The sequence below is a fragment of the Varroa destructor genome, unplaced genomic scaffold (genome assembly GCF_002443255.2).
Source record: "Varroa destructor unplaced genomic scaffold, Vdes_3.0 BEIS01000001.1, whole genome shotgun sequence".
Taxonomy (NCBI): domain Eukaryota; kingdom Metazoa; phylum Arthropoda; class Arachnida; order Mesostigmata; family Varroidae; genus Varroa; species Varroa destructor.
Genome location: NW_019211454.1, coordinates 21,998,176 through 22,022,893, shown reverse-complemented (window position 1 = coordinate 22,022,893; position 24,718 = coordinate 21,998,176). Strand labels below are relative to the sequence as shown.

General features: G+C 41.0%; 1 protein-coding gene across 9 annotated transcripts; it reads right to left on the bottom strand.

Annotated features, from left to right (window-relative positions):
- Nucleotides 1-654: 654 nt before the first annotated feature.
- Nucleotides 655-19,513, bottom strand: LOC111243356 (long-chain-fatty-acid--CoA ligase 5-like). 9 transcript variants are annotated; one of them, XM_086986376.1, is made up of 16 exons: nt 15,634-19,502; nt 11,542-11,642; nt 10,845-10,943; nt 10,256-10,390; nt 9,625-9,864; nt 9,002-9,130; nt 8,576-8,890; nt 8,209-8,351; nt 7,835-8,099; nt 7,435-7,527; nt 5,849-6,067; nt 5,470-5,643; nt 5,254-5,348; nt 4,519-4,948; nt 3,552-4,189; nt 655-3,153 (listed from the first exon to the last, which is right to left on the bottom strand). In XM_086986376.1, exons 1-14 carry the CDS (start codon nt 15,671-15,673, stop codon nt 4,906-4,908), a joined length of 2,091 nt encoding a protein of 696 aa, XP_086842502.1. In that variant the 5' UTR covers nt 15,674-19,502; the 3' UTR covers nt 655-3,153; nt 3,552-4,189; nt 4,519-4,905. The 9 variants fall into 9 exon arrangements, with proteins under 9 accessions (XP_086842502.1, XP_086842512.1, XP_022644511.1 ...); XM_086986386.1 differs by having other exon boundaries at nt 3,937-4,189; XM_086986370.1 differs by lacking the exon at nt 655-3,153 and having other exon boundaries at nt 3,339-4,189; nt 15,634-18,218; nt 18,496-19,502.
- Nucleotides 19,514-24,718: the final 5,205 nt, after the last annotated feature.

Sequence of the window (24,718 nt, the reverse complement as noted above, 5' to 3'; positions counted from 1 at the left end):
AAAAGGAGATTCGACTCTATGTCTGTCTTCCATGTTTAATTATTAACACAGCCATGCCAAACACCCGACTACGATTTTCGTTGCTACGGGCTGCGTGAAGGACGAAGTACGTTCGTTTCCCTTGACAAGAGGCTTATAGCGTATTGTTGGAGCCATATGACTGGTTCGTCCTATTCGATTTTTACCAGTGCCTGCGAACGATGCGTTAGCCTTATGAACATTTATCTATCATATACACTCCCTGCTTGTATGTTTGGAATGTCATCATTGCTGTGTATATCTTCATATACCAACTGTCCTCCTTTCGTAATTGAGCTTTAATTACTGGCTGGAGCAAAAGTCCGTATATAGTTCGTGTGACAGCTTGGGGTTTTTTTCTTCTACTCTCTCTACTACTGCCTTAACAGGCGTAAAATGCCCCATTATAATTAACAGTCATTCTACTTCTTTTATGATCACTCATTCAATTTTTAATGTAGAATAAACACTGGTAGTAAAATGTACTGAGTTCCAGATGGCATTAAATTGGTACAGAATCAAATACTAGCAATAAATGTACACCATATTTGTTTCAGACAAACGAAGTCGTTTACAATTTCGTAGGTTAGTGACAAAGTCAAGCCTGCCTGCCTGCCTGCCTGATCGGATGGATCTGGTTAACTCGTCGTCGAAGAACCTATCTACTGTGGCTTTTTTTGAACGCCATAATAGCCTGTATCTATAGTACTAAAAAGCAGAATAGAATTTAAAACCACCATTTACTTGGAAATCAATGGAAAGAAATCTCTTTTTCATTTATTTGCTACCACGACCTCGACGTTGAACCAGATCGATATTGTATTGTGTAGATATACTGGAAGAAGACTGCTCGAGTGGATGTTGCTATATGGGCCTTGCCTAAAAATTGATTTAATGGTTTTTTTTTTTCTGAACACCCTTTCAAATAGCAGTAGCAATAGGGATACCGACAACAGTGGTCAGTCGACCGCAGCTGTTCATGTAACGATTTGCAGAAAGCGATGGCCAACGCCTCTTCATTGTCTATCAAACATCTACTACGTAACAAATTAGTAAACTAAATGATTCGTGTATATGTTTATCAGTCACCGAGCTATCAAGCCACCTGTTACAAATGTGTCGAATGCTGCTACTTCTACGTATAAAATTATAACGTAGTCATAGATTGCCACGTAATAGTAATTAGTTATACATTTCGTTTTTATAGTGCATGACGTTTCTGGTGACGCGTTCAGGCTACGTAAAAAGCGTAGATTCACCGTTCTGCTTGATGCATCTAGTCGAAAACCAACACACGTGAGAATTTCCTAGTGAGAATCGATCGACATAAACTATGAACCCTCCATCTTCGATGCTATATATTAGCCATAACACTATATATTTCTATGACCTCTTGCAAGAGGCGTGCTAGCTCTGTGATAGCCTTCAATATGAAGACCACTCTACTAGTGGCTCATAGTACTTCGACTCTAAGCGCTTTAGAGACATCTAAAAAAATCTAGGATTATAATAAAGGAGTCGAATCAATTCTTCTAGTCGTATCGACCTTTAGAGAGAACTGCGCGCATTGTGCAGCAGCGAGGCAAGTTGCTGAAGCCCGGTTCTCAGCAGGCTTCAGCGACTTGCACATTCGTCAATAGATCCATGGAAAAACGCTAGAGATAAGCAAAGCGAAGGAAAATTACTCTAGTTGGACTAAGTCAATCCCCTTCTACCTCACATTTCAACCGAGTTTAGAAGAAAGGTATATGGGATACGTTGTTAAAGCTCAAGCCCATGTACATTAATAAATATTACATACTCCAAATATATATATAAGGAATGTAGCCTTACGTGATAGTCACCTTAGTAACTTGGATAGTGGTTCATGGTTCTAGAAAAAGGGAAGACATACGTGATCTTTCCTAAATTCCTAGCAAGTGTTTCCTATCTGCTTGAATCAACATTGTGTAGTTTTTGAATTTGGTTTATTTGATAAAAGGTGACTATAGCGAATAATAAGGTGGTTTTATAGCATACTTTTCGCAATGATAAGTTCGACGCGATGCAGCAAGTAGTTTCGACCTCAAGCGAGTGTCCGTATATCCGAGACGCCAATCTTTGACGACCTGTCTACCTCGAGAATAACCTATCTGAACACATCCTCTCTCTGTTAACTGTTGACGCTCTTTGTATAGATTATTATATCTGTTCATGATTTTTTTGATCGTCATGCTTGTAAAATGATTTTCTAATACTATAAATCAGGCAAATCTAAAAAGGGGGAACTGGCAATTCAAGACAGCCCTGGTCCGTAGGCCGTTTATTAGTGTCATTAATGGTCAAGAGGCCTTGTCAATCTTACCATCTGCTTATCAAGCTCAGTAGGCTGGATGTTCTCATTCGGTGGCCGGTTTTTCTAGGACTAAAGAGTCTCTTCACGTATCTTCCGGAATTCTCGCAACACCCGTATCGTGTAGACCAGTGAGAACGAGTCGACTGATATTTTATGCACAGAGGGGACTATTTTCAACAACAAGCATACGGGTGAGAGGGTCTACAGCGCGGGACTCGGGCCTCACATGCCAGTATTCACCACAACCTTTTTTTTAAGTTATAGTGAATGTATATGAAATAAAGTAAAAGCGCAAGTACAGCTCCGTGAGGTTCCGAAACCGCGTGTCAGGCTTTATCGGCGGTGAGCCCGGATCACCTGACAATTAAACCGTAATCAGATTCGCGGAAGCGATGGATCTGGCCATTCCTCGAAAATTGTCGGGGACGTAGTAAATCTCAGGCTCATCCAGTAATGTACATCGTATACAAACGATACGGCAAGCCGGCTTGATCCAGTTGGGTATAGCCTTTTCATGTCTCTTTTGCACAAACCAGCGCAAACCTTTCCTTGCAAATATCAATGAGCACGTTTTACGACCTTATCAGTGGCTATTTCTGTTTTTTCGCGAGCCGTCCGTATTCGTCAAACACTGCCGGAGGCGACTCTAATCAGCCAGGTGCTTGAACAACTTTTCCACAATTTCCACCAAATCGCCAACCATCCCACCGCTGCTATTAAAGTGAAGGCTATCTCTGTCCATCGCTCTTCGCTTGTATAGTGTAAATTTCGTACGCCGATTAGCTGGAATGTGGTCTCACCTAATGGTGAAAAAACATAGGTTAGTAAGCAATGTTGAAAGACAGAAAACACCGAGCAAGTGAGGTAACCATGGATTTAAGACTTCGGAACCACGCCACAGTTCATGCACGCGGTCGATGCAATACGCGCCAAATTTGAAGCCACCGAATCCATTTGCAGTGCCTTAAAAGAATAGTAAACTGACAACGGTAAGCCGCGAACGAATCAAATGCTAGTAACGCAGGCGTTTATTCAAAACCCAGGAACATTTGCACGCGAAGTTCCGCTACAGACATAGGCTGTATGTTGGAACTAATTAAAATCACTTGTGGTTTATTAGACGCCAATCCGAATCGACGTTCGCAAAACCACGGAATTGTTATAATAAATGAAAAAAGAGAACATGGTAATGGCGTACCTAATAAGGTTACGTGGTGAGATTGAGGTCATTTCAAGCTTCCAGGCGGTCTGCCTAAAATTATCACGACCGCATCCGTTATGCAACAAAACATCTTCGCGTTAAAACAGCAGTTTCGACTTAATGTTTAAATAGGTATTTCGTGCACAGGAATGATTGACCCTGTGTGTGCCATTTATAAGGCCTGTGTGTGTGTGCTGTAGGACATCGTTAGAATACGAGTAAGACGATGATGCGGTAATAGCGCTTTTTCAACAGAATTGATAGCCTCTATACTTCACAGTAACCTTACAGTAGTAATAGGTCGGTGAGCTGAGTCGTGTTAGAAACACGGTCGCTCTTTTTTTTGCATGATTTTGCGTCCATTTATATATTGTCAGTGTACCTATTACTGTTTGCGTTGGAAACGTTTTCTCCTTGTTCCTATGTGCAGTTATGTCGCTTTGCAATTGAATTTTTCCAGATGTCTTTTTCTGGTCTTGTAATATCGCTAACGTGTGGTCTCGGCCAATCGCTTTCTCGGTCTGTTGATATTCCATCGTAAGATTGTCTGTCCTCTACAACAATTAGTAATAGTAAGATATATTTTTCTTCGTACGAGCTGCATGCAGTATATCACAGTCGATGAAGTTCTTTCCCTGTAATAGAACATTAGTAGTAAAGTGACATGATAGTCAAGAAGGTCCTACAGATCACTGGGCTATGCAACTGCCATTAGTCCTTTTGATTTTGTTTAGCACGTAGCTCTACAGTGTATTATATGGGTAGGACGCAAGCCATTAAATAACAGTGTACATTTTTTAGTTGATGTCATCTCCTCAGTTCTCTACGCTTAATTGGAGCGTAGATCTGTAAGAATTACCCGCAAGCGCCTATTCTATTTGGTCCTTGTCGACTATTGATGTTTATTCGATTTGTTTCTTTTTAATAAACATTTCAATAGTAAACGATAAATTATTTCACTTACGACATCAGGTCTATTCTTTCCAAATGCTGTTTGATCAAACAAACGGTCAACAGAGAGGAGGAAGCACTGGGGTGAATGTCCTGTTGGGTGCTCTTTATTTCACAATTCGCCTTCTACCGTTTGAAGAGCCCCACCGCCTTTCCGCCGTTTCCGAGGACCAGACGAACTTGCTCAAATGCCCACAGTCTGCGCAGATCCGATATACCGATATTTTTGTCATATTTATCTTCAGGATTTTTATTGTGGTCATCGCCACCGTGCTTCGAAATTGCAACAGGATCTCCAGCGCCGTTTTCATTAACAAGTCAGCTATCGGCCTACCGTATTAACTCTTCGATCAATGAATCACACGAGATAATTGGACATTCGATCGAACCCACCTTGTGTCTACTTAAGGTTGTGGTACATTGCCTCAATCTGAGCAGCGTACCTGTGAAAATCAATCATCAAACGTTCTTAAAATTATAGAATGGTTTCAATCGCATCTACCGAAACGCCGATTATAGACTAAATGGCTTAACTACCCTGAATTAATGCAAAACACGTGTTAACTAGTTGAGGCACTATCGTGTGTGTGGTTTTCGATGATATGCTGTTACCGACATATAGCTTAACCACAAAAAGAATATATGTTATTTCAGTCAGTAGTTACACACAATAACCGTCTTAAAAATTCGTTTTTCAAGAGTGCATGTTAGTGTTATGACGCATTCTTTCCATCGCAGCTGGTCCTACCTGGTCCTGCACTCTGTTCGCTTCGTCTTCAGTGTTGGAGTAAGAAGCCCGTTCTCCACCGAGAAAGGCTCACTTTCCAGGTAGAGGTCCTTCATCTGAAGTCAATGAAATGAACATTCATGTCAAGTGGCTCTGTTCTGATGCTACACGCCGGGCGCACAATTCGAAATGTATTTACGTGTACGACACGATTGTGCATATGAATCAATTACGCACCAGCTCAAAAGTCTTCAAGTCATTCTTCTTGCCCGTCAACAGAAGATCATCGAGGACAGACTTCTTTACCACTTTGTTGAAGCACAGCTCCTCGTATGTGCCTTCGATGCGGTTCTGTCGTGCCCATATGAGCAGATATTCGGGATCAGGTACAACCACAGCAACAAGTGATGACTGAAAATGAAATAACAAATCAATTAAGGAACCCATTATGCGCTGTCCGAATCGTTCGAGCGGTCCTTGCTTCTGTCGCGCGAATCGAGTGATGAACATGCGGCCTTATCATATCACCACCAAGTTACTCTGCTTGTTTAGTCCTTATGTCTTTTCAGCCTAGTGCGACATTTCAGTAACGGAACCGGCAATAGCATTTACTTACTTTTAAACTGTCGCCATGTACGAAGATCTGCATGATAAATGCTGATCGAACTAATATGTTTTCAATTTTTTCAGGAGCTATGTATTCACCCTGCGACAACTTGAACATGTGCTTCAGCCGATCGATAATTTTCAAAGTGCCATTGTCAAGCCATTTGCCAATATCGCCCGTATGCAACCATCCGTTCGCATCCACGGCTTCTCGTGTTCGGTCCGGATCCTTGAATCGGAAACAATTTTGACCATCTATATCAAAGCCATAGCATATGGTTATAGTGGATATTCCATCTGCGAAGAGACCAAATCACTCTTCTACGTTAATGCAAAAGTAAGATAATCTATGGAGTAGGTTAGAACATAATAGCCGTTTCTCACCTACAGCATTTCACTCGAACTATTCTAGCAGCAGATAAATTGATTGTCACTATCTATGACCTTCTCCCAGCTGTCAACCAAATAAAGACTAGAAGAGCATGAAGGATATGATGGGTGTAGACAAATCTATCGAAGTTCTTGCAGGACAATTTTTCTATGTGGTTATGTGCTATTTCTATGTGCGACCGGCATGTTCGTGGAAAAGGATAGCTCTGTCTAATCTATTGGGTATTGTCCTGTTAAATAGGGTCGCTTAACTAAGCCATTTACAGGTCGCTCTTGTCGGTCCTAATTTTTGGCAAGCGTTTCCTATTATAGAAAACTCTTCCAGACCCACCAAACCCACATCAGCCTTTTCGGGATGAGGGTTTGGCTCAAGTCTGGGTTTAAAAGAATCTCCTGGAGCTATTCACTTGCTGTTCCGCTTCATGCTGACCTAAAGACAGCACGTGGCAGTTGTGTGTAAAAACCTGTTATTGTGGCTAGGCGTCACTCGATGCCGGACGAAGCGTTAAGAGCAAGGTCGTACTAATTTGAGCGCGCAGCCCAGATTACCTACAGGCTTCTTATTTTCGGCGAAGTTCGATTCCATTTCATTCATTTAAAATACATAATAATATATTATTCGTAGCTTATTTTCGCAGCCAATTAACTAGTTGTTTGTTATCATAAACATTGGGTGACCAAGCAAGATCTAGTAAAAACTCCAGATTCCCGCAGAGTCCTCGTTGTGCCCCCCTCCCGCCCGAGTATCCCCCGAGGGCTGTTTCGGTAGCTTTTCCATTGAAACTCTGTTCATTGTGCGAAAAAAATTTAATGGACTTACAGAGGAAAAAACAGTAAACTTTTCAAACGATATGTCGAAACACATTAGATAATCGTAACGGAAGAATAAGAGGTAAAGAGGTTATTGCCACTGCTGGTATTCAACATATATAGTTTCATAGCTAACTAAGTGATTATGATAATAATAATAATAAGTATGTGCAAATAGAGATAGGTCAATTTAATCCAATCTATTGAACAACGCTTCGATCCGTTCGTATCCGAACCAGCGAGTGTTACCCCTTCAAATTAATCGTTACAAAGATGTTCGATAAATATCGCACTATATCGGTGTTCCCATCTGTCGTCTGCATGTTTAAATTTCTACTTACTTAGTAACCCTGTGAGATAATCCCACCGTTCGATGAGGCATCGATTGATACAAACCTTAAAGTATCCTTGGAATAGCGATGTTCCTTTAACGCAAATTTCCCCTTCGCCATTGCAAGCATAATAGTTCATTTCGGGAACATCGACCACCTATTTGTCGTAAAGAAATCGAGAGAGAATTAGTTATTCTTAGGCAATTCGGCGCACTGGGCATAGTTACCTTATACCTAACAGTAAAAAAAAAACTAGCGGGCTCTGATATTCACGAATATATCCTTCCAGCAAAATGCCTTCCTTTTATCCTAATTGCCTCCTAACTAAAACTGTACATGTTCCTAATAGCACTTGTATCGTGAGTCACTGAATGAATCGTTCGGTTCTTGTGTTTCATAGCTCTTTCTCCTATACTGGAATAGATTTTAGCACATGTCAGAGAAACATTTCGGCATGTACAGACCTTCACCTCACAGCAGCCGATGGGCGGCCCAACATGGCCGGCGCGGGTATCTCCAGGTAACGTTAAGGTACATGGAGCCGTACATTCCGTCTGACCGTATCCCTCAACAATGATACAGCCGAGGGCGCAACGGACTACATTTAGCACGTTTGCCGCCAATGGAGCAGAACCAACCACAAAGAGGCGAATACGGCCCCCTAGCTTTTTTTGGATTTTGCTAAAAATGAAGCGGTCCCAAACAGGGTGATTATTGCGTATCAAGTAACTGCAAAAAAGAAAAGTAGAAGTGTAATTGCGCCACATTCATCGTCTATCATTTGCACGGCATGTTGGACGAAGCGATCATTTTAGTTCCTCCCGATAGTGGTACTTACTTGTTCACTTCGTTTTGCTTAGCCTTCAGCGCCTGATTGAGTATAAACGCGGCCACTTTCGATCCTGAAGCGGCTGCCATGACGTTATCGTGAATACGATTCAACAACCGTGGAACCATCGGAGCAATTGTGGGTTTCAGAATCTAAGTGCAGACATGAAATGAAAGCGTATCGTACCTTCAAATTTGCTTGTCTAAACGCTTGCTTGTAACGTAAGTCTGAACAATGAAATTGTTCGTAGGTGTAACGTATTGAGTAATTACGTTTGATGACATCATAGGAACACCCTGTGAAACCAACTTGAGGCGAGCTTCGAGCAACTTAACTACTCTTGGACCCACATAGAGGTAGAACCGAAAGGACGAACCTGCATGTCTTCCGTGAGACCACGTATATCTCCCGAATAGAATCCAACGCTGCCGCCAACCATGTACACTGCCATCTCGCAGCAACGTTCGAACATGTGGGCTAAAGGCAGGAAACTCAACATTGTGTCTTCCCCAGTCGGAGCCCATTCGCCCATCTGGAACATGACAGCGCTCAGATTGGCCACAATGCTTCTATGAGTTAGCATAACACCTTTGGGGCTTCCCGTCGTACCGGACGTATAGCAGATGACAGCCAACTGATCTTCGTGCGGTGCAATTGAGTGCTTGAGACTTTTCTCCCCAATCGCCTCAACCTTGCAAATCGATTCACCATTTAATATTGAAATATTCAACGTTATGTGGCATACGTTTTTCTTCTGTCTATAAAAAACAGTATCATCACGTAACGGCAATGATCAACTGACCTGAGTAAACTGGAAGAGCTCAACGTGAAGTTCGCAAGCTTTTAGTCGAAGTTCGTCTGTGATAGGTTTTATTACTATGATCCGTCGGAGAACAGGACCCCCTTTCCTCAGGTCCAAAAGAACATTGGCCTGTTAGAATGCGCAGTATGTGGGCAGGTTAGCTCATAGATACTTATTTGTCAGCCAGTTTACATTCTACCAATAAATAAACACTTGGAAATCATAAATCATTTACTATTCGCATTATTTCAGAGTGTATATTTTGAAGATCTTTCTATTTCTTAATTAGCCAAGGACTATCAGCATAAATTCAACCTAGACACTTAAAGCTCGTACACTGTAGACTAACTACTGTAAAAAGAAAGCTACACAGATAAATTCGTTAAACTGTCAAAACATTTTTAGCTTAAAGGGCAACAACAGGCCTCGTGATTGGTCCCTTTAGAAATTAGTCCTGACACATGAAAAATTTCAGCATCTGTCGCAACCGATAGTAATTTAGCTGGCTGTACCTGTCAACCATCTAACTGACAATATCTTTTTTATCAGTTTTAAAAACGGTAATGAATTGACTGATAAAATTTGAAAAGTGAATACAAGTATAAGTATAGATGCTTATTTACCCGCTCGACCGTGTCGCAGATCGCCGTCTCGATTTGCGCCTGCTTAATAATGTAGTAGACTGAATCTATGCCCATCGAGTCATACAGTGGTACCAAAACCATAGAGAAATAGTAGCACCCCATTTCAGTAATAACGCATTCAGCAGAGTTGCTGGCGAAGAGGCCGATGAGCGTTTCATTTCCCGGCAGGACACCGATAGCTAGCATACCGCATGCGAAACTCCGATTGCGATTCAGTACCTACATTTGTAAATAAAAGAATCGGGCAATTAAGCGTCATCGCGTCTGCGGACATGTTTGTCATTGTTTAGCCTAAATGACAGCTCTTCTCTTCCAAATCAATCTACGCAAATCAATCAGTGACCGAAGCGCTTCTATACATTTTTAACTTATCTAATTTTAGTTAGGATTTTTCGATATTCACTGAACTCATGTCAAGTACCCTTCAAAAAACACTTATTCTTAGTAAAGCGCTATAATTTATAAAAGGTTATCCGCCAAAGCGGTAGGTGGCCACAGCGCCGCTGCAGCACTTACGAGAAATATTACCGATCTGAAAAATGATAATTTATAATCCGACAAATTGTGCCGCAAGAGATAACTAACGCAGGTGCACGACCAGTATTTTGACCTCGTTATAATACATCCAGGTGAACTCTGCAGCCCCAGGTTCCCGATAGCCAAGACAACGACCGTTTTTGGACACTCGGGCCCCACGGAACATCACGTCATGAAGCGTCCGCGCGTCCTCGAAGAGGTAATTGACCTAATAATAAAAAAATCAGTATAACTATAATGGAATTATCCGAAATAACCTAAAAATCTGATCAATGCATGCCTGATCGTTCATTACGGTATAGCAGGTTGTGTTTCGATAGAACTGTTTACCTTCAGTTATAACTGTCCCGACTTCAGCAATGCGCATGCTTAACTTGCATCTAAATCCACCCTGCTACCTTAGCTAAGGCCAAGTTTTCAAACTGAGATAAAATCAAAATATACTAATAAAATCTTTTGACACCATGGATTACCTGAATTGTATTAATACAATTAACTCACCACATTTCGTGTAACTTCGTTTAGAGTTGTTTCTGGGGGGCGAGGGGGCGGGGGTAAACTTGTTTCTCTATTCTGTTGCATTGTGCTATTTTATGTTCAATTAAAGTTCGGTTATTCTGTGACTTGAGTTTACTTAGCTCAAACGAAATACAATGAGTCACCTTTTCGTTTGGCGGTACTAGACGGGTTGTGCGAATGCGTTCTCCGACGCTGATGATTTCGCGAGACTGATTGTTCAGGTCTACCATAGGAATCACCGGCTACGGAGAGCAAACAACAGCAAAGTTCAAGCCTTATTTATAGCTTACGTAAGCACACGTGGCCTATTTGACTTCCATAACATTAAGCGAAACAGCTGTAATCACTCCACTGGTATCCAGAAAGCTATTCGTCCTTGTGAATAGTGTCATCCAGCTAAATAGAATAGATCGCCGTTGAAAACAACCTTAATCCTAACGTTGGGCTTCTTTTGTACAAGCTAAGTATTTTATAGCCGTGTTCCGGTTGCCCGCATTAAATGTCTGAGCTAAAATTGCTCTAGGATGAAAAGAGACTTGATTTCTGAAATTGGAAAAGTGACTACCAGCGAAACTATTCGAATTATTTACTTAGTATGTATATATTTCTTTTTATATACCTAAATAACTTCACACTGTAGTCGCTTCATTGACCTAAAACGCTTCGACTCGGAACTTCAATGCGCGCTCGAGAAGTGCGCCCTATTGATGAAATTACGGCTATTGCATTGTCCATAATCCAGTCACACTGTCAAGTATTTTATACTGACTTCTGTTAAATCTGTATACGTCAGGTCCTATTGTATGATTCCGTTAGCAACTATGTACATTGTAAGTGTACCTTCCTACTGGGGAACATGTACTGCAACGCAAGACCAGCCAGTCGAGTTGCAGCGAGCGCCCCATACGCAGCGTACGTTGACATATACCCTTTAGGCACCGCTGTAAGTGGAAAGTCCAAACAACACAAGCGTTGTATCGTCATGATAATCGAATGGTTCTATGTACATATTGTGCCGTTAGGGGTAAACAGACATTGTACCGGTAACTTACACATATAATACACTACCTAATTAGCTAGCTGAATTTAGCTAATGCCGGTGTACGCTATCCACACGCCAGGATTGAGGCAACATCGTTAATAAGACGCAAATCGGCGTAGACGATGCACGTCAAAGCTCTATGCCAACCTACGATCGAAATTATTTCGGTGAATTACGAAATCAGGCCCTGGTCTTTTAAAACAAAAATAAATAAATCAACAAACACAACACGGAAGAGCCCTTTGTCAACCTAGCCCTGATCAGCGGTACGTGAAGTCTGTGAGCTGAGATACTCGCGTTGAGAGACGCCTCGATTTGCCGACTTCTTAACCTTCAGATCGATCAGTGAGTCGATGGAATCGAGCTACTGTCGATGCTCGATTACGTTAACATATCAAAACAACGAGGAAAAAACCGTTACATATGCTGTATGTTCATGGCACCGCGCGATATAGTTCCGAAAAATGACAGATTTCACTAAACAAGATAAATTTTAGCTATAACAATCTGAAGTGTGTCAAGCTGTTTCACTTCAACCACATTGACTAGTCCTTCATACCTACCCTATTTTTATCATAACTATGCGATAGGATATACGTAAATAATGCATCCAAAGCTGTTCCCAATTTCTATTTTCACATCGTTTCAAGCGGAGAAATAATCGTTGAACTCTTCATAAGCAACCGTATCTAATGGTATATTTTGACGATGATTTTTGTTAAGTCATTTTTGTATGACGTTCTGTTTTGGGAACTTTCCGATTTAACGGTACGTTCAAGTTTTTCTATGCATTATGAACAGCAAACTTAAAAAAAAATGAAGAAACAAGCAAATTGTTAGAACCACAAACAAAGCGACGAGCTATCAAGGCTAGCCAATTCGTATTATATCATATCTTAGAGAAGGATTAATACTTCCGAAAGTGTTCGTAGCAATTAATTATTAAACGAATGCTGGAACGCACCCGTGGTACTGGACAAGCGTTTTCACGACTAGGATTTTCAAAACGTATGGTCGGTATCGACTCGATAACCCCAAAAGATCTTCATAGCACTATCTGTTTTGATCGATGTGAAGCTCGATCAGCAAAAAGACAGTCTGTATTGGCTTCCCCCATATAGCTAGCTCATTGCATGCATGTCTCCCCGAACTTTCAATGCTTATGAATTTCACAGATCGCGTAATAAGTTGAGCCATTACCCTATGTTAGAACTGGTCAAGTACGAGTTTGGTACATCCCTACCGCGCAAAAAGATTAAACTATTCCGTCTTGACGAAATAAAAACTCCATTAGACGCTATTAAACAGAAGCAGCAAACCTGAGTGCATGTCTTCAAAAGCTTGTTCTTAGATTCAGCAACAGATTTAAAGGTTTTCATCTATCAGTGGGCCATATTCTGGCACTGGAGACGAGCACGGCCATCCACTATCCAGGCACGCTACTCGACCAGCTTTAATGCCAAAAGAGATTTCTGACTAGACTTTACGCCAGATCTAGTGCAATGAAGCTTAGCAACATTGACTGGGCCTGCTTAGCTCGAAAAACATTAACTAATCCTATTGCTATAAACTTAGAGTGATCATTAAGTTAATTGTTTTGTCAATTGGTGCGGGGTTAAACTTACTTACTGTATGTGCTCCATGTTTCTATCCTGTGCGCAGTTAAGTAGAATTCGCCGTAAATTATTATAATTATAATGAGCATCTGGGTGTCATCATTGCATCACTCATTAACATATTACTTTCCGACAGCAACAACGTTATTCATTTTATTGAGATTGCATTTAACAGAACTGGCTTAAAGCGAGTAGCGGGCCCCTTGTGTAGTTATTGGCAAACCCACTTTGCTAAATGCGACGAACAAAAAACTATGACCCAGAATCAAATTTATACGTTCTCTTGCATAGAACCCAGTTGCATTTTAAAAGTGAGTAACTTGCGAAGTTTCTAGTGGCGTTTTTAGAACGCTATTTTAGAGCGCTCCAAGTTGTCTTGGCCACCCCAAAACACGCACACGGACTCCAGAGTAAAAAGCGGGTCAAAGCTTAACGCTATGGAAACAGCAATGAGTTTAGCTTGATCATCCACTTGGGTATTGTAGAATAGAAAAGAAGCCTTTGCAGTTTTGTTTTGCCGTTTTTGAATGTAAACATTGATGACTGCATGTGAACGTTATCGATACGAACAATTCCTATATGATTTAATTTTCCAGAATGCATGCTCCGATATCACTACTCGCAATGGTCGTACAAGAGACTAAAGTCTGTGCCGGGGGCTTTCACAATTGTACCCATTGTTACGCTGCGTATCGATTGTTTCCTGAGCAGAAACTATCTAGCTAAGATCCGACGCTGAGGGGATCCCGCAAGGCTGCGTGGATCGCTACTACGTAGAAGAGGACCCTTATCAACAACCACTGCTGCCGACTCCTTCCTGGCAAAGCCCGTATTTTCATTTTTCACCTAGAGATGTATATTCTATTGAAATAATGTGCGTCATCCTAAACGGCATCGAATCTAGTTCCAAGAATGGGTTTTACAATATGGTCTACATGCATGCCCAGTAGCTTGTGCCGGATATTTCGTTAACCTAAGAATTGAAGGCCTTAGTTTATTCTGCTCGTGGAGGCCGCGTGATTGAGACGCTGCGTTAGCATCTGCTGCTCTCATTTTGAAACATGCAAACAAAATGAGTTTACATTTCAGTGTAATTATTTTCGATTATTCACTTAAAATATAATCGAACGACTCTTAAATTCTACTATCAGAATAGCACCGTGGGAAACGTGTGCACCTATAAACCTTTTTGGAAATCCGTGGTGCTCTAACTTTGAATCCTGGAGTAGACACACTTCGGTTCGCGCTCGGAGCCAACCGCATAAACTAACACTCAACGGCTTAGATCCCGAATGTAAAACGCGGAAAAGTTCTGGGTCTTCTAACAGCTTCCGTACATATATTAAGGGATAGCAGGAAGTGATCTGAAGTAATGATTACTACATACACGCTACAAACAACATCCAGAATTGAAACAAGCAGCTAGAGGACGTATCGTCGCCTGATTGTGTTCCCCGCTCCATAAGAGGACTCAGTCCTTTATACAGACGCTTGTTAAAATAGGACATCTGCTCACTCGGTGGGTACTTGTCGATATAACTACATGAATGAATTAGAAACAAACAAAGGCTTCGTTCTAGGCTAACAACACGATCTTGCGTACGTCTTAAATAAAGCTAATGGAATAGCTCATAACTAGAGATGTAATTACTTGCTCGTTGATGACCTTTGAAACACGACTAATCTATACTTTCGTATGTATCGAAAATAGAAAAAGGTCAGTCGAACGCTACTATCGATAGGAGGCTACCAAATTAAAACTGGATCTGTGCATGGTTGCATTTCCCTCTACAAAATTTAATGAATTTTGAGAGGCAGAAATGTTTTTTTACCTACTAATTATATTATTGAATCAGCGCTGTAGCCAGGAACGGAATGATTATATGATGATAATGGTTCCAGTCGACCTGAGCCTTAAACCACGCAAACCAAAACAGCAAGATACCCTATATTCGACGTATAGAAAATGGATCATGCTATCGACCTGAATCACGTAGGTCAGGTGGATTTTGTCGCCTGTTGAACTATCGCGGAATTCTATATAATTTCGGCAGCCTTCAATGATGCTGCTGCTGCTGCTATTCCGGATGCGACGACATGTCCTATTTAAATAACAACACAATTTATCATGCTCAACAAATTGGACTACAACTTTATCTAGCTGAACTTATCGAAGCATGCCATTTAGAAAGTTAACATTGCACACACACATGCGCTATTACTTATCAGAAAACTTGTGGGGGTACTGATTTACGAAAAGGAATATTATCTTACCGTTCGTGACGGCATCCTCGACCTGCGGATGTGGATCCATCGCGACGACTTACTGATTACAAAGAGCTCTACACACTCCCCGGCTGACACCTGGACTACCTTTGGCCGACAGACATACGCGTCTTGTTGACTAACTCTGGATTCTTCTCTAGTCGACCGGTTGAAAAAGATTTGGGTTGGTCATCGAACAGGCGCTGAGTTAGAAAAGAAGAAATAGTCCTGAATCAACCTTTGATGGAAGTGTCCGAGATTGCTCGCCGCTAAGTTTCACCTACGCCTATTCGACTGAATCAGATCGTTTCTGATTTGCGCTGAACTAATGCCACCAGTACGCGAACTGTTCGCCTTTAAGTAGGCTGTCATTTGTTCAGGTATCGAGTCAAGCTTTCAATGGATGAAAGTATATTTTCTACTACATTTCTCGACTAGCTCACGTTAAGGGCATATTACTATAACGCGCCACGAAAACAAGCCAGATCACTGCCCAGCACGTAGAACGGACACGAGTTTTAGACAATGCGATGCAAGTCGATTTGCCGTTATAGTTATCCACGACTCTCAACGCCGTCTTTTTCCCCTTCGTTAGTCAAGGGCGAAACACCTTCGGCTACAAGAGTGCCTTTCCAAGTCAGCAAGAGCCTGTCGGTAATGACGACAGCTGCCAACGTCTTTGACAGCTAAATCGACAGACAATATCCGCCAGATTCGCTGAAAGGGGTCTGAAGGAAAAGGGTGCGCTCAAAGCCGAGAAGGAAAAATTAAGTGCAGGCACTGCAAATGGCTCTCGGAACTACAACGCAATTAGACTTCAGAACACGTCTTCGCTAGCTCGGAACAGCTGAGAGAATATTTTCTTTTCGCTTAATATTAGAGCGCAGCATCAGAAGCACGGCGTTTCGTGTAAGAAAGAATAGAAGACTAAAAATATAAGACAGCTTTGGTTGATGGTTTAGAAAAGGTTGATTATTTCGAGTGTTTTTTGTGGAATTGTCTGTGCAAAATAGAAGGATAAAAGATCTGCGATAAACTCTAGATGAAAAAAATTGTTTGCCCGTTTCTGTAAAATGTATGCGTAACAATGTTCAAACAAACTACGACTAAAGGTCGATCAACACCAGGTGGTGGTAAGGTTTGCGGAGTCAGACTGACTAAATCAAATCCTCTCCACTATTAAATATTAACTGCTATGTTATACTAAACGATATGTTACGTTACGTGTCGCACAATAAATATGGTTTAATAAATACGTAATAAAGCTGGGCACACGTTTGAGTCTAAACGACTGGAGGGAAATGGAACGGGTGAAACACTGAGTATCTGGGACTAATCTCATTTCAAACGAGTTTTGTCACTGAGTAGCGCCAGATATTGTATTAGAAGTATAGAATATTCTACGAAAGTAGAGACCCTGCACGTGCCCGGCGATATTGAATTGTACATACGATAATAATTTCGTGGTTCTATAGGTTCGCCTTACGTCTATGTTAACAATGAACCTGCGTGAATTATTCCTGAACATTTCCGAAGGTAAACTAAACTAGGCTGTATTGCATGCCTCTTCGACTCAGCAAAACTATTAAAGTTGTTAGAATATCGCTTTGCACCCCACAGGGAGGCAATCGCGCAAAACATATCTGGCCGGTAATGCATACTCTTGAATAACACCCTCCTATGAAGATAAACCATGAAATGGAGAAAACGATCATTTCTTCGCAGCTTGAACGATTCAAGATGAAGATCTAACATCAGAGTAGATTAGCTAACGGAGTTCTTTCTGGCGACTAATAAAAAGGCCCTTAGCTAGTCGTTAGACTGACAAGCGTATTTCTGTACGTAACTGTCTGAGTCTGGGAAAGGTTGCTCACCTTAAAACGTAGGTTTGTTTTTCACAAATGGGCGTTTATAACATTATATGATCTTTTTGTACTCGTACTTTCCGCGACCTCTGTTATTGAACTGAATTCTATATGAATTAGGGGGACATCTTATCTAAGTAATATTTGTTGAGTTGAATTCCGTCAAGTGTATCTAATACTGATCTCGGCCTGATCCGACATGTTTCATGTGGTGGTCAACTTGCCTTAAATGCTAGTAGGAGAACGAGTAATCCAAATATTACTAGGCCGATCTACTAGGAACATTTCGAACGTATTGCAGAGAATGCCGCAGTCTCAAGCCGAATACAACCATTGGTTTTAGTAAATATATTGGGTATCGTATATTTAATTGTTTTATTAAGGTTTTCCATGATAACAATGAGAATCGTAGTCATGACCTGGAGTAAATCAAATAATAATTACTTTAGTCATGTATAAAAGTAACGTCTTTTATTAGCCTTTTCGTGTGTTCTGCTTCATCCGCATTATAATCAGCTCAACGGATAATTACTTCTGTATATTAGATACTAAGAACTCATAATAAGTATGCATTCTATACCGAATATACATATACTGCGGGCACGTTCTGTGCTGAGATCTAGAGTGCGTACTTTCAATACAGCGGCGTGTCGACAGATACACGTATATATCCACCTCAAACAGACCTAGCCTAACCTTGATGGTCCCCAGGTTTTGTCGTCCTGCAGCCTTTGAGCAGAACCGCGTGCGTGTAGAATGTTGTAGGAGTGCGTGTGTGGTAGAAGGGCAAAGAGCGAGCGGGAAGGAGGCCGGGGGCAACAGGGAAGAAAGGGAGGAAGACGGTAACCAAAAGTGAACATTAACGACCGACGTGACCGCTGAAGTATAGGTAGACCTCAAGCTTTTCTATAAGAATAGACAACCCAAAGCTTAACGAGCGGCTAATCTTCAAATTCATTTTCTCCTAATAAACAACATTGTGTTGTCTTGCACATCAAGCTCTTACCGGTCTCTTCGCGCATGATGCTATTGTCTTACTACTGCCGTTGCCGAATTTTCACTATTCGTCACACTGAAAAGCGGCCACGCTAGTCGCACTGATATGGTGACGATTGTGTTGAGTCGAATACGTGGTCATAACAGGTGGACATAACCATATATTGGGCCTGAGCATTTTTTCGTTTGCTGGTCCTTAATTGTATCATAGTCGTACTAGCAGTCGTCATTATCCTTGTAATTATAGCAAAAAAATAGCAATGTGACATTTGAACACTTGTGCTTACGAACGCGTTGTCATTACTGCCTTCATTGTGGTCGTCGCCAAAACTAGCTTCGATTTTGCCTCTGCCTACATCCTGCAGAGGGTCAAAGGGCGCTGCTAACCCATTAAGTTCCGCGAGCCGCCATTCGCATTGGTGCTATACACTCCGGGCGGCACTACGGGCTCGATACAGCAACGAGGCACACAGGCCAAGCGAATGCCTGGCAATGCGGTTTTCCTGCGGAATTGCTGTTTCAGTATGTACACTATGTTGTTACCACCGCCGCTATTGTTGTCGTCAACAACGATTGATACAATGGCTGATAATCCGGCCGTCTCGACCGCCCGCTATAGATGAGACTGTCCTTTAGTCGGTACCAATAAATGTAGAAGTCGTCTGATGGTGTTGATCGCCAAAATGGTTGCCGAAAACTCAGTCCATGCACTGCTGCTGCTGCTGCTGATTTTCTTGACGTCACGACTGTTGTTGGAGCCTCTACTCCGACCGTGTTCGATTGCCTCCCTATAACGCCCAACGTGCCACGTCTACATTCTACCTTTCAATGGGCAGATGACCACGGACCCACTCTTGTATTTACAGAGCTTGGACTGTAGTAGAAAGAAACTGGGGCGGAAGAGCGGCCAGCCGCGCGTGCAGCAAGCGACTACGCATGGCCGGCCGAAGCCGATATCCTGACTGAATCAGTTAGAACGGAGCCGACACTCACCATGCAAACACTGAACATAAAAGGGGGCACATACACATGCACAAATGTACATATAGGACACTAAGGTACAGGTACAACGGAAATAAATTGAAGGAGTGACATGTGCAGAGAAAGGGCTACCCAGTCAACCTAAGGTTGATGAGGCAAGCACGTGGTCTCCAGGCTAGAGAAGGACAAAAGGATCACGAAACGGCATCCAACGACTGATTCATTCGTCTCTCAAATCAAAAAATGACGTAACTTATCCTTCTCTAACTGCCGGCGATGTCTCTACATTAAGCTAGAAAATATTTTAGGTAATCATACATATACATATTTAATGAAGTTTTTTTTGTGACGAGGCAGAAGCTTGTTGTATGTATGAATATAGAAAAGTTTATTATCGCACACACTTTTCATTTATTATATCTTTTGAAAGATTAACTCCTCCGAATAGGTTATTCGTCTTAGAAAACTGTAGAGTTTTAAAGTGTTTGACACTTTTCCGGCGCCTATTATCTTCCTGAATAATGCATTTATTTCGGTTCTCTTCAATAAGACCGTTGCATACGCTGGAAAGCTTTATTACTTGAGCAGCTATGCAACCAGTCTACCTTTAAGCTCGTCACCCACTACCTCGTTGAATAGTATATAGTGCCTCATTTTTGTGAGGGCAAATCCTTTTTTGAGCTTACTCACTTATTAATATCAGCAGAATGATTCGAACTTAGGACCTTCTTGAAGACTTTGCCTTCTAATAAGGCCAACAATCGTGTCAATATGCTACAACTTGATGAATCCATATTTTCAGTTGCCACGCGAATTCCAAATAGGGCGAACGGGTCACTCTGTCGATCAGGCAGGCGTAAACTGCCCGTTTGCTTGCCAAAAGCCAGCTTTTGTAAATTGTTAGAGGATGAAAGATTATGGAGTCAAATCCTTTCAGGTCTGTTCCTCTGTTTTTGTTCTATAAAAAAGTCTCTTCTCTCTCGTTTTTCATCGGATCATATATATATATATATATATGAATCTATGCCGTCGTATAATTTTCTGCAATGCTATTAATTAACAAAGCACTTGCTTATGGTGCTTCTCGTGCAAGCTAGCAATTTACTTATGCAAGGGTCAGAAAAGCCAGTGACTAAGACATTCTAAATTTTTGATGTTCAATCAATCACCGTCTCTACGCTTATTTATTACACAATATAACAAACATTCTTCACTAGGTACTGAAACGTAAGTACTGAAGGTTTCTTTAAGAGTTCTTCGAACAGTTGGATAAATTTTGAATACTAAATTATGGGTCTAAGCGCGAAAATGCAACTCAATTTATAGGCCCACAGTCACAAACCCAGTAGAGCAAACATTTTGCAGGCAAAAAGTACACGTAATGTAGACAGGCTGAACATGCCTTTAACTTCACTTGAATCAATATTAAACGCCTGTAACCTCTCTCTCTCTCTCTCTCTCCCTCCCTCCCTTTCTTTCTAAATAGATATATGCCAGGCGTAAAAGGTTGAAGCGTTCAGCTCTGATCTGTGCCAGTGTGAAAGTATTTAGCAATGCTTTATTGGCATACATTACATACATATAATGCGCTCTACATAACTGCAATTAAAATTGGACTTGATATAGGAAGATGATGGCGAGCTATTGATAGTTTTCATTAAAGGGCAGACCTGAACAGAATCAAGTAAAAGTTGGCATCGAAGGTAAAACAATGTATTATGGAAGTGTACGATAAAGTAAAATGAATGTTCGATAAAAGATCACGAGACTGTTATCGTCGTTAATGATTGCTTATGGTAAAAATGACGGTGCACTTCCTCAATGCGGTCGGCATATCTGTAAAGCGAACGATTCGTCAATTTGAAGAGCAGATTCCTTCGATTTTCTTATTCCCACCTCGTGGCTTCTACAAAATTAACTCGGCGGAATCGAAACAGACAGAAACTTTTCCCGAGGAGTTTAGTCGTAATGTGGAGCAGGTTTGCAAGAGCCTGAACTGGTGACAATAAAAAGTCTAAATGGTTTTTTGTGACTGCATAAATGGCATTCATTTTTCACAATTCATTTCACAACTGCCAAAACGGAACAGGATAATTTTATGGATTTTCCATAATTTTTAGCATACGCCATGATATCTGACCAGAAAAACACAATGTTGAAAAAGTACACTAGTGAATTTACTAACGCGTAGTTCTTTCTGTAGAAAGTTGACGAAACAATTTGCCACTAGTATTATAACCATTGATTAATACATATCATTATTAACGCTTTTTTAGGCGTCGTGATGCGGAAAACACTCATGGGTCAACTTGCCTAACCTCGAAAATGAGTTGCCTAAGTTAAAAGGAAAGGCCTTATAGCAGGGGTCATATTCGAAGAAAATACGACTGCCAAAATGAATGGGACCCTTCTATAATTTGTGGGATCTGTGTTATAATTTTATTTACGGTACTGTTTGCTTATATCTATACAGAATTAGTATTCTAGGATGTACAGCAGTAACTGTATTGACTAAGCCAATGAGACGTTAGCGAGAATTAGGTAAATGCCAATCTATTTAACCCACCCGATGTATGTATTCTTAGTGCGGAAACCGACAATAGAAGTCCCAATTGATGTTTTTGATCACACCATCTTTTGCTCTTAGTTCAGTCGCTATCATCCACTGCATAAAGCGGTGTTGTTCAAACACATACGTCACATTATTTAAACACATTAAAACGACCTCACTTCTTTGAACATAACGCTGTGGATATTTGCGACAATGTTGTAATGCGATAAAATAACACCCTTCGGGTTTTTTATTTTCAGCTAGTTGACAATTGAGATTTGGGTAGAGGGATCGGACTTGGTTCTATGAACAGTTTCTACGCGCCAAACTATCATTAGGGCAGCTCCAGAATTGCCTGAGGTCTAACGAACGAAGGTCAGAAGCAGCGCTGGCCGTTAGGAATAACGAATAATGAGAAAAAAATGTACTTTGGATATTGGAATACGAAGTGGTATTGCAGAGCTTAAGATACCGTTTTTGGATATCTCTGATGCAAGTAAAACTAAGCTAACGATGCCCCTTAAGCCACGTAACAGAGAAATAGAATCTATAGTCAGGGTAGTGCTAAAATTTTAACATTACAATATTAATAGGCCTATATCACTTATTTTTTAGCCAAATGTTTGCCTGCAGTATCCCATAACTTCCGGCTTTACTACAGAAATTACGAGGTGAACGCTTAGTATCGTAGTCACGCATCCTCCATATGATTTCTTTCATCGGCATTGTTGCTATATACTGGCTTTTGTCCTCTCATTCAAGACACCTATCACTTACAAGTTAGGCCTCAGATTATGGCGGGCTTCCTCGGAAAGAAAGGAATCGGAAGAACACATTGTCCGCGAACTCTCGGGTTCGAATACACGATTTCCGCGAAATTCGCCAATAATACCAGCTTCGCTACGATCTCTTTTATCAACGGAACTTGCTGTCCAATCTGAATTATAGCTGATAACTGCGTAGAACTTCGAAAACGACAAAAAATTAAATCTCCGCCAACTAATACTTGATGCACGTTGCTATCTAGTCGTTCATAATGCATGTATGTATGTGTACTTTCATGTAGTAGCAAGAAAAGCTGCCATTTACTACTTAACGTTCGCGCTAGGATTTTGGGGATCCGTTGATCAGATATTAATGCAAACTTAACGAAACTGTAAGAGTCCAACCTGTATCTGGTTCGCCCTATTTTGAATATTGGTGATGGACGATGATATGACGAAACACAGTTGCGCCGTCGTTTCTCAAAGCCAGCAACACGTGTGGCTGTTCAAAAATTAGAAAGTTTACTGTAAATTATATAAATAAACGCGGAACAATATGTGAAGCTATTTATTTGCTATCGCTATCGAAAAACAAATACCTGCGTTCAGTTAAATCAATGCTGAAACCCACCTCGCCGCTGACGTTCCTCTGTCGCGGGGTTGCACGGCCATTGGTCATCACTCCATGATTTTACCACTCTTCTAGACATTTATATTAGATATTTCAATCTATAAATGAATTTCAGTGGCCTGGTCTATCATTGGACGAAGCATTTCCTTATATTCCGTTGTCAAATAAACTAAACCTAGTACCGTCTCCCTGATTAGACGGCAAATTAAATATAAAAACGTTTACAACAATTGATTATTTAATTATCATTTTATTATTATTATGGTGATGCTGCATGAATGTCGCTGAACAGAACGAAGGGAAAAATGAGTCTTTTGACGGCATTGCGAGCAGTTGTTTTGGTGTCTACCTGGCCAACGATGAAGCTGCCAGCTTGATTTTCGGGTAATTGATAAAGCGGTACAAGTACCATCGAAAAACAGAAACAGACTATTGCTATAATTATTCGTTCAGTGTAATTCGTAGCAGAAAGAGCGATGCGCGTTTTGCTGCCAGTTGGTATCGTTATGGTAAGAAAGCCGCAAAAATGCGGTCCAAAATCTATAAATATAGCGCAAGAACCACGAAGGATTTTTCGAGCTTGGTTAGGTTAATTTGTTCGTAGCCAGTTAGTCATTAGTGTGTCATTGCCAAATTTTTCTCCTTTTGTTTCACACCCAATTGTCGTCCCTCATTATTGTTAATATACAATGTATCAATGTTTTATGATATAGTTAAAAAATAGAAAGGAAAACTTTGTAATCGCTCCATCTTTATCATACCTTATTGTAATCATCCAGAAAAAAACCAGGGGCGCTTGGTTTGCGATGTCCAAGACAACGGACGTGTTTCGATATTTGTGCCTCTCGGAACAGTCAATCGTATAAAGCGCGAATTACCGTAGAGGTACTTTAGCTTGAAGGATTGCAAATATGGATGGGTTTAAATTCATACAAAATTAGCTCCATTTATTCGACTAAGAAATGATCTATATGACAGTTAAAGAAGCCTTAGGAACCGAGAGTTGACACTTTGTACAGTTCGATAAAAGGATCCACATTATCCTTTAAGCCAACTTTTGGATTTACAGCAACAGCTCTTTCCAATTATGCGTTGCTATTTATGATTAGGTGTATCAGTTAGCTCTCTAGTAAGCATGCAAATATAGTAGAGGAAGCTAAGATAAGGACTAATATCGTGAACCGAAATTCAAAACGGGAGACGAATATAGCTGAATTTAAGAACCTAGATAATGAGTACCGATTTTTGTTATCGGTAGTAGTATGTACTCTTTTATTAGGCGAAATAAGGCAAAAGGGTCGCATGC

Excerpts from the sequence above, each read along its gene's own strand:
- LOC111243356 (XM_086986376.1), bottom strand. The coding sequence starts at position 15,673 with ATGGATCCACATCCGCAGGTCGAGGATGCCGTCACGAACG. Across the intron at positions 8,352-8,575 it reads GTCTCACGGAAGACATGCAG|ATTCTGAAACCCACAATTGC; the intron begins GTTCGTCCTTTC and ends GTCTGCACTTAG. Across the intron at positions 7,528-7,834 it reads TCGGCTGCTGTGAGGTGAAG|GTGGTCGATGTTCCCGAAAT; the intron begins GTCTGTACATGC and ends TACGACAAATAG.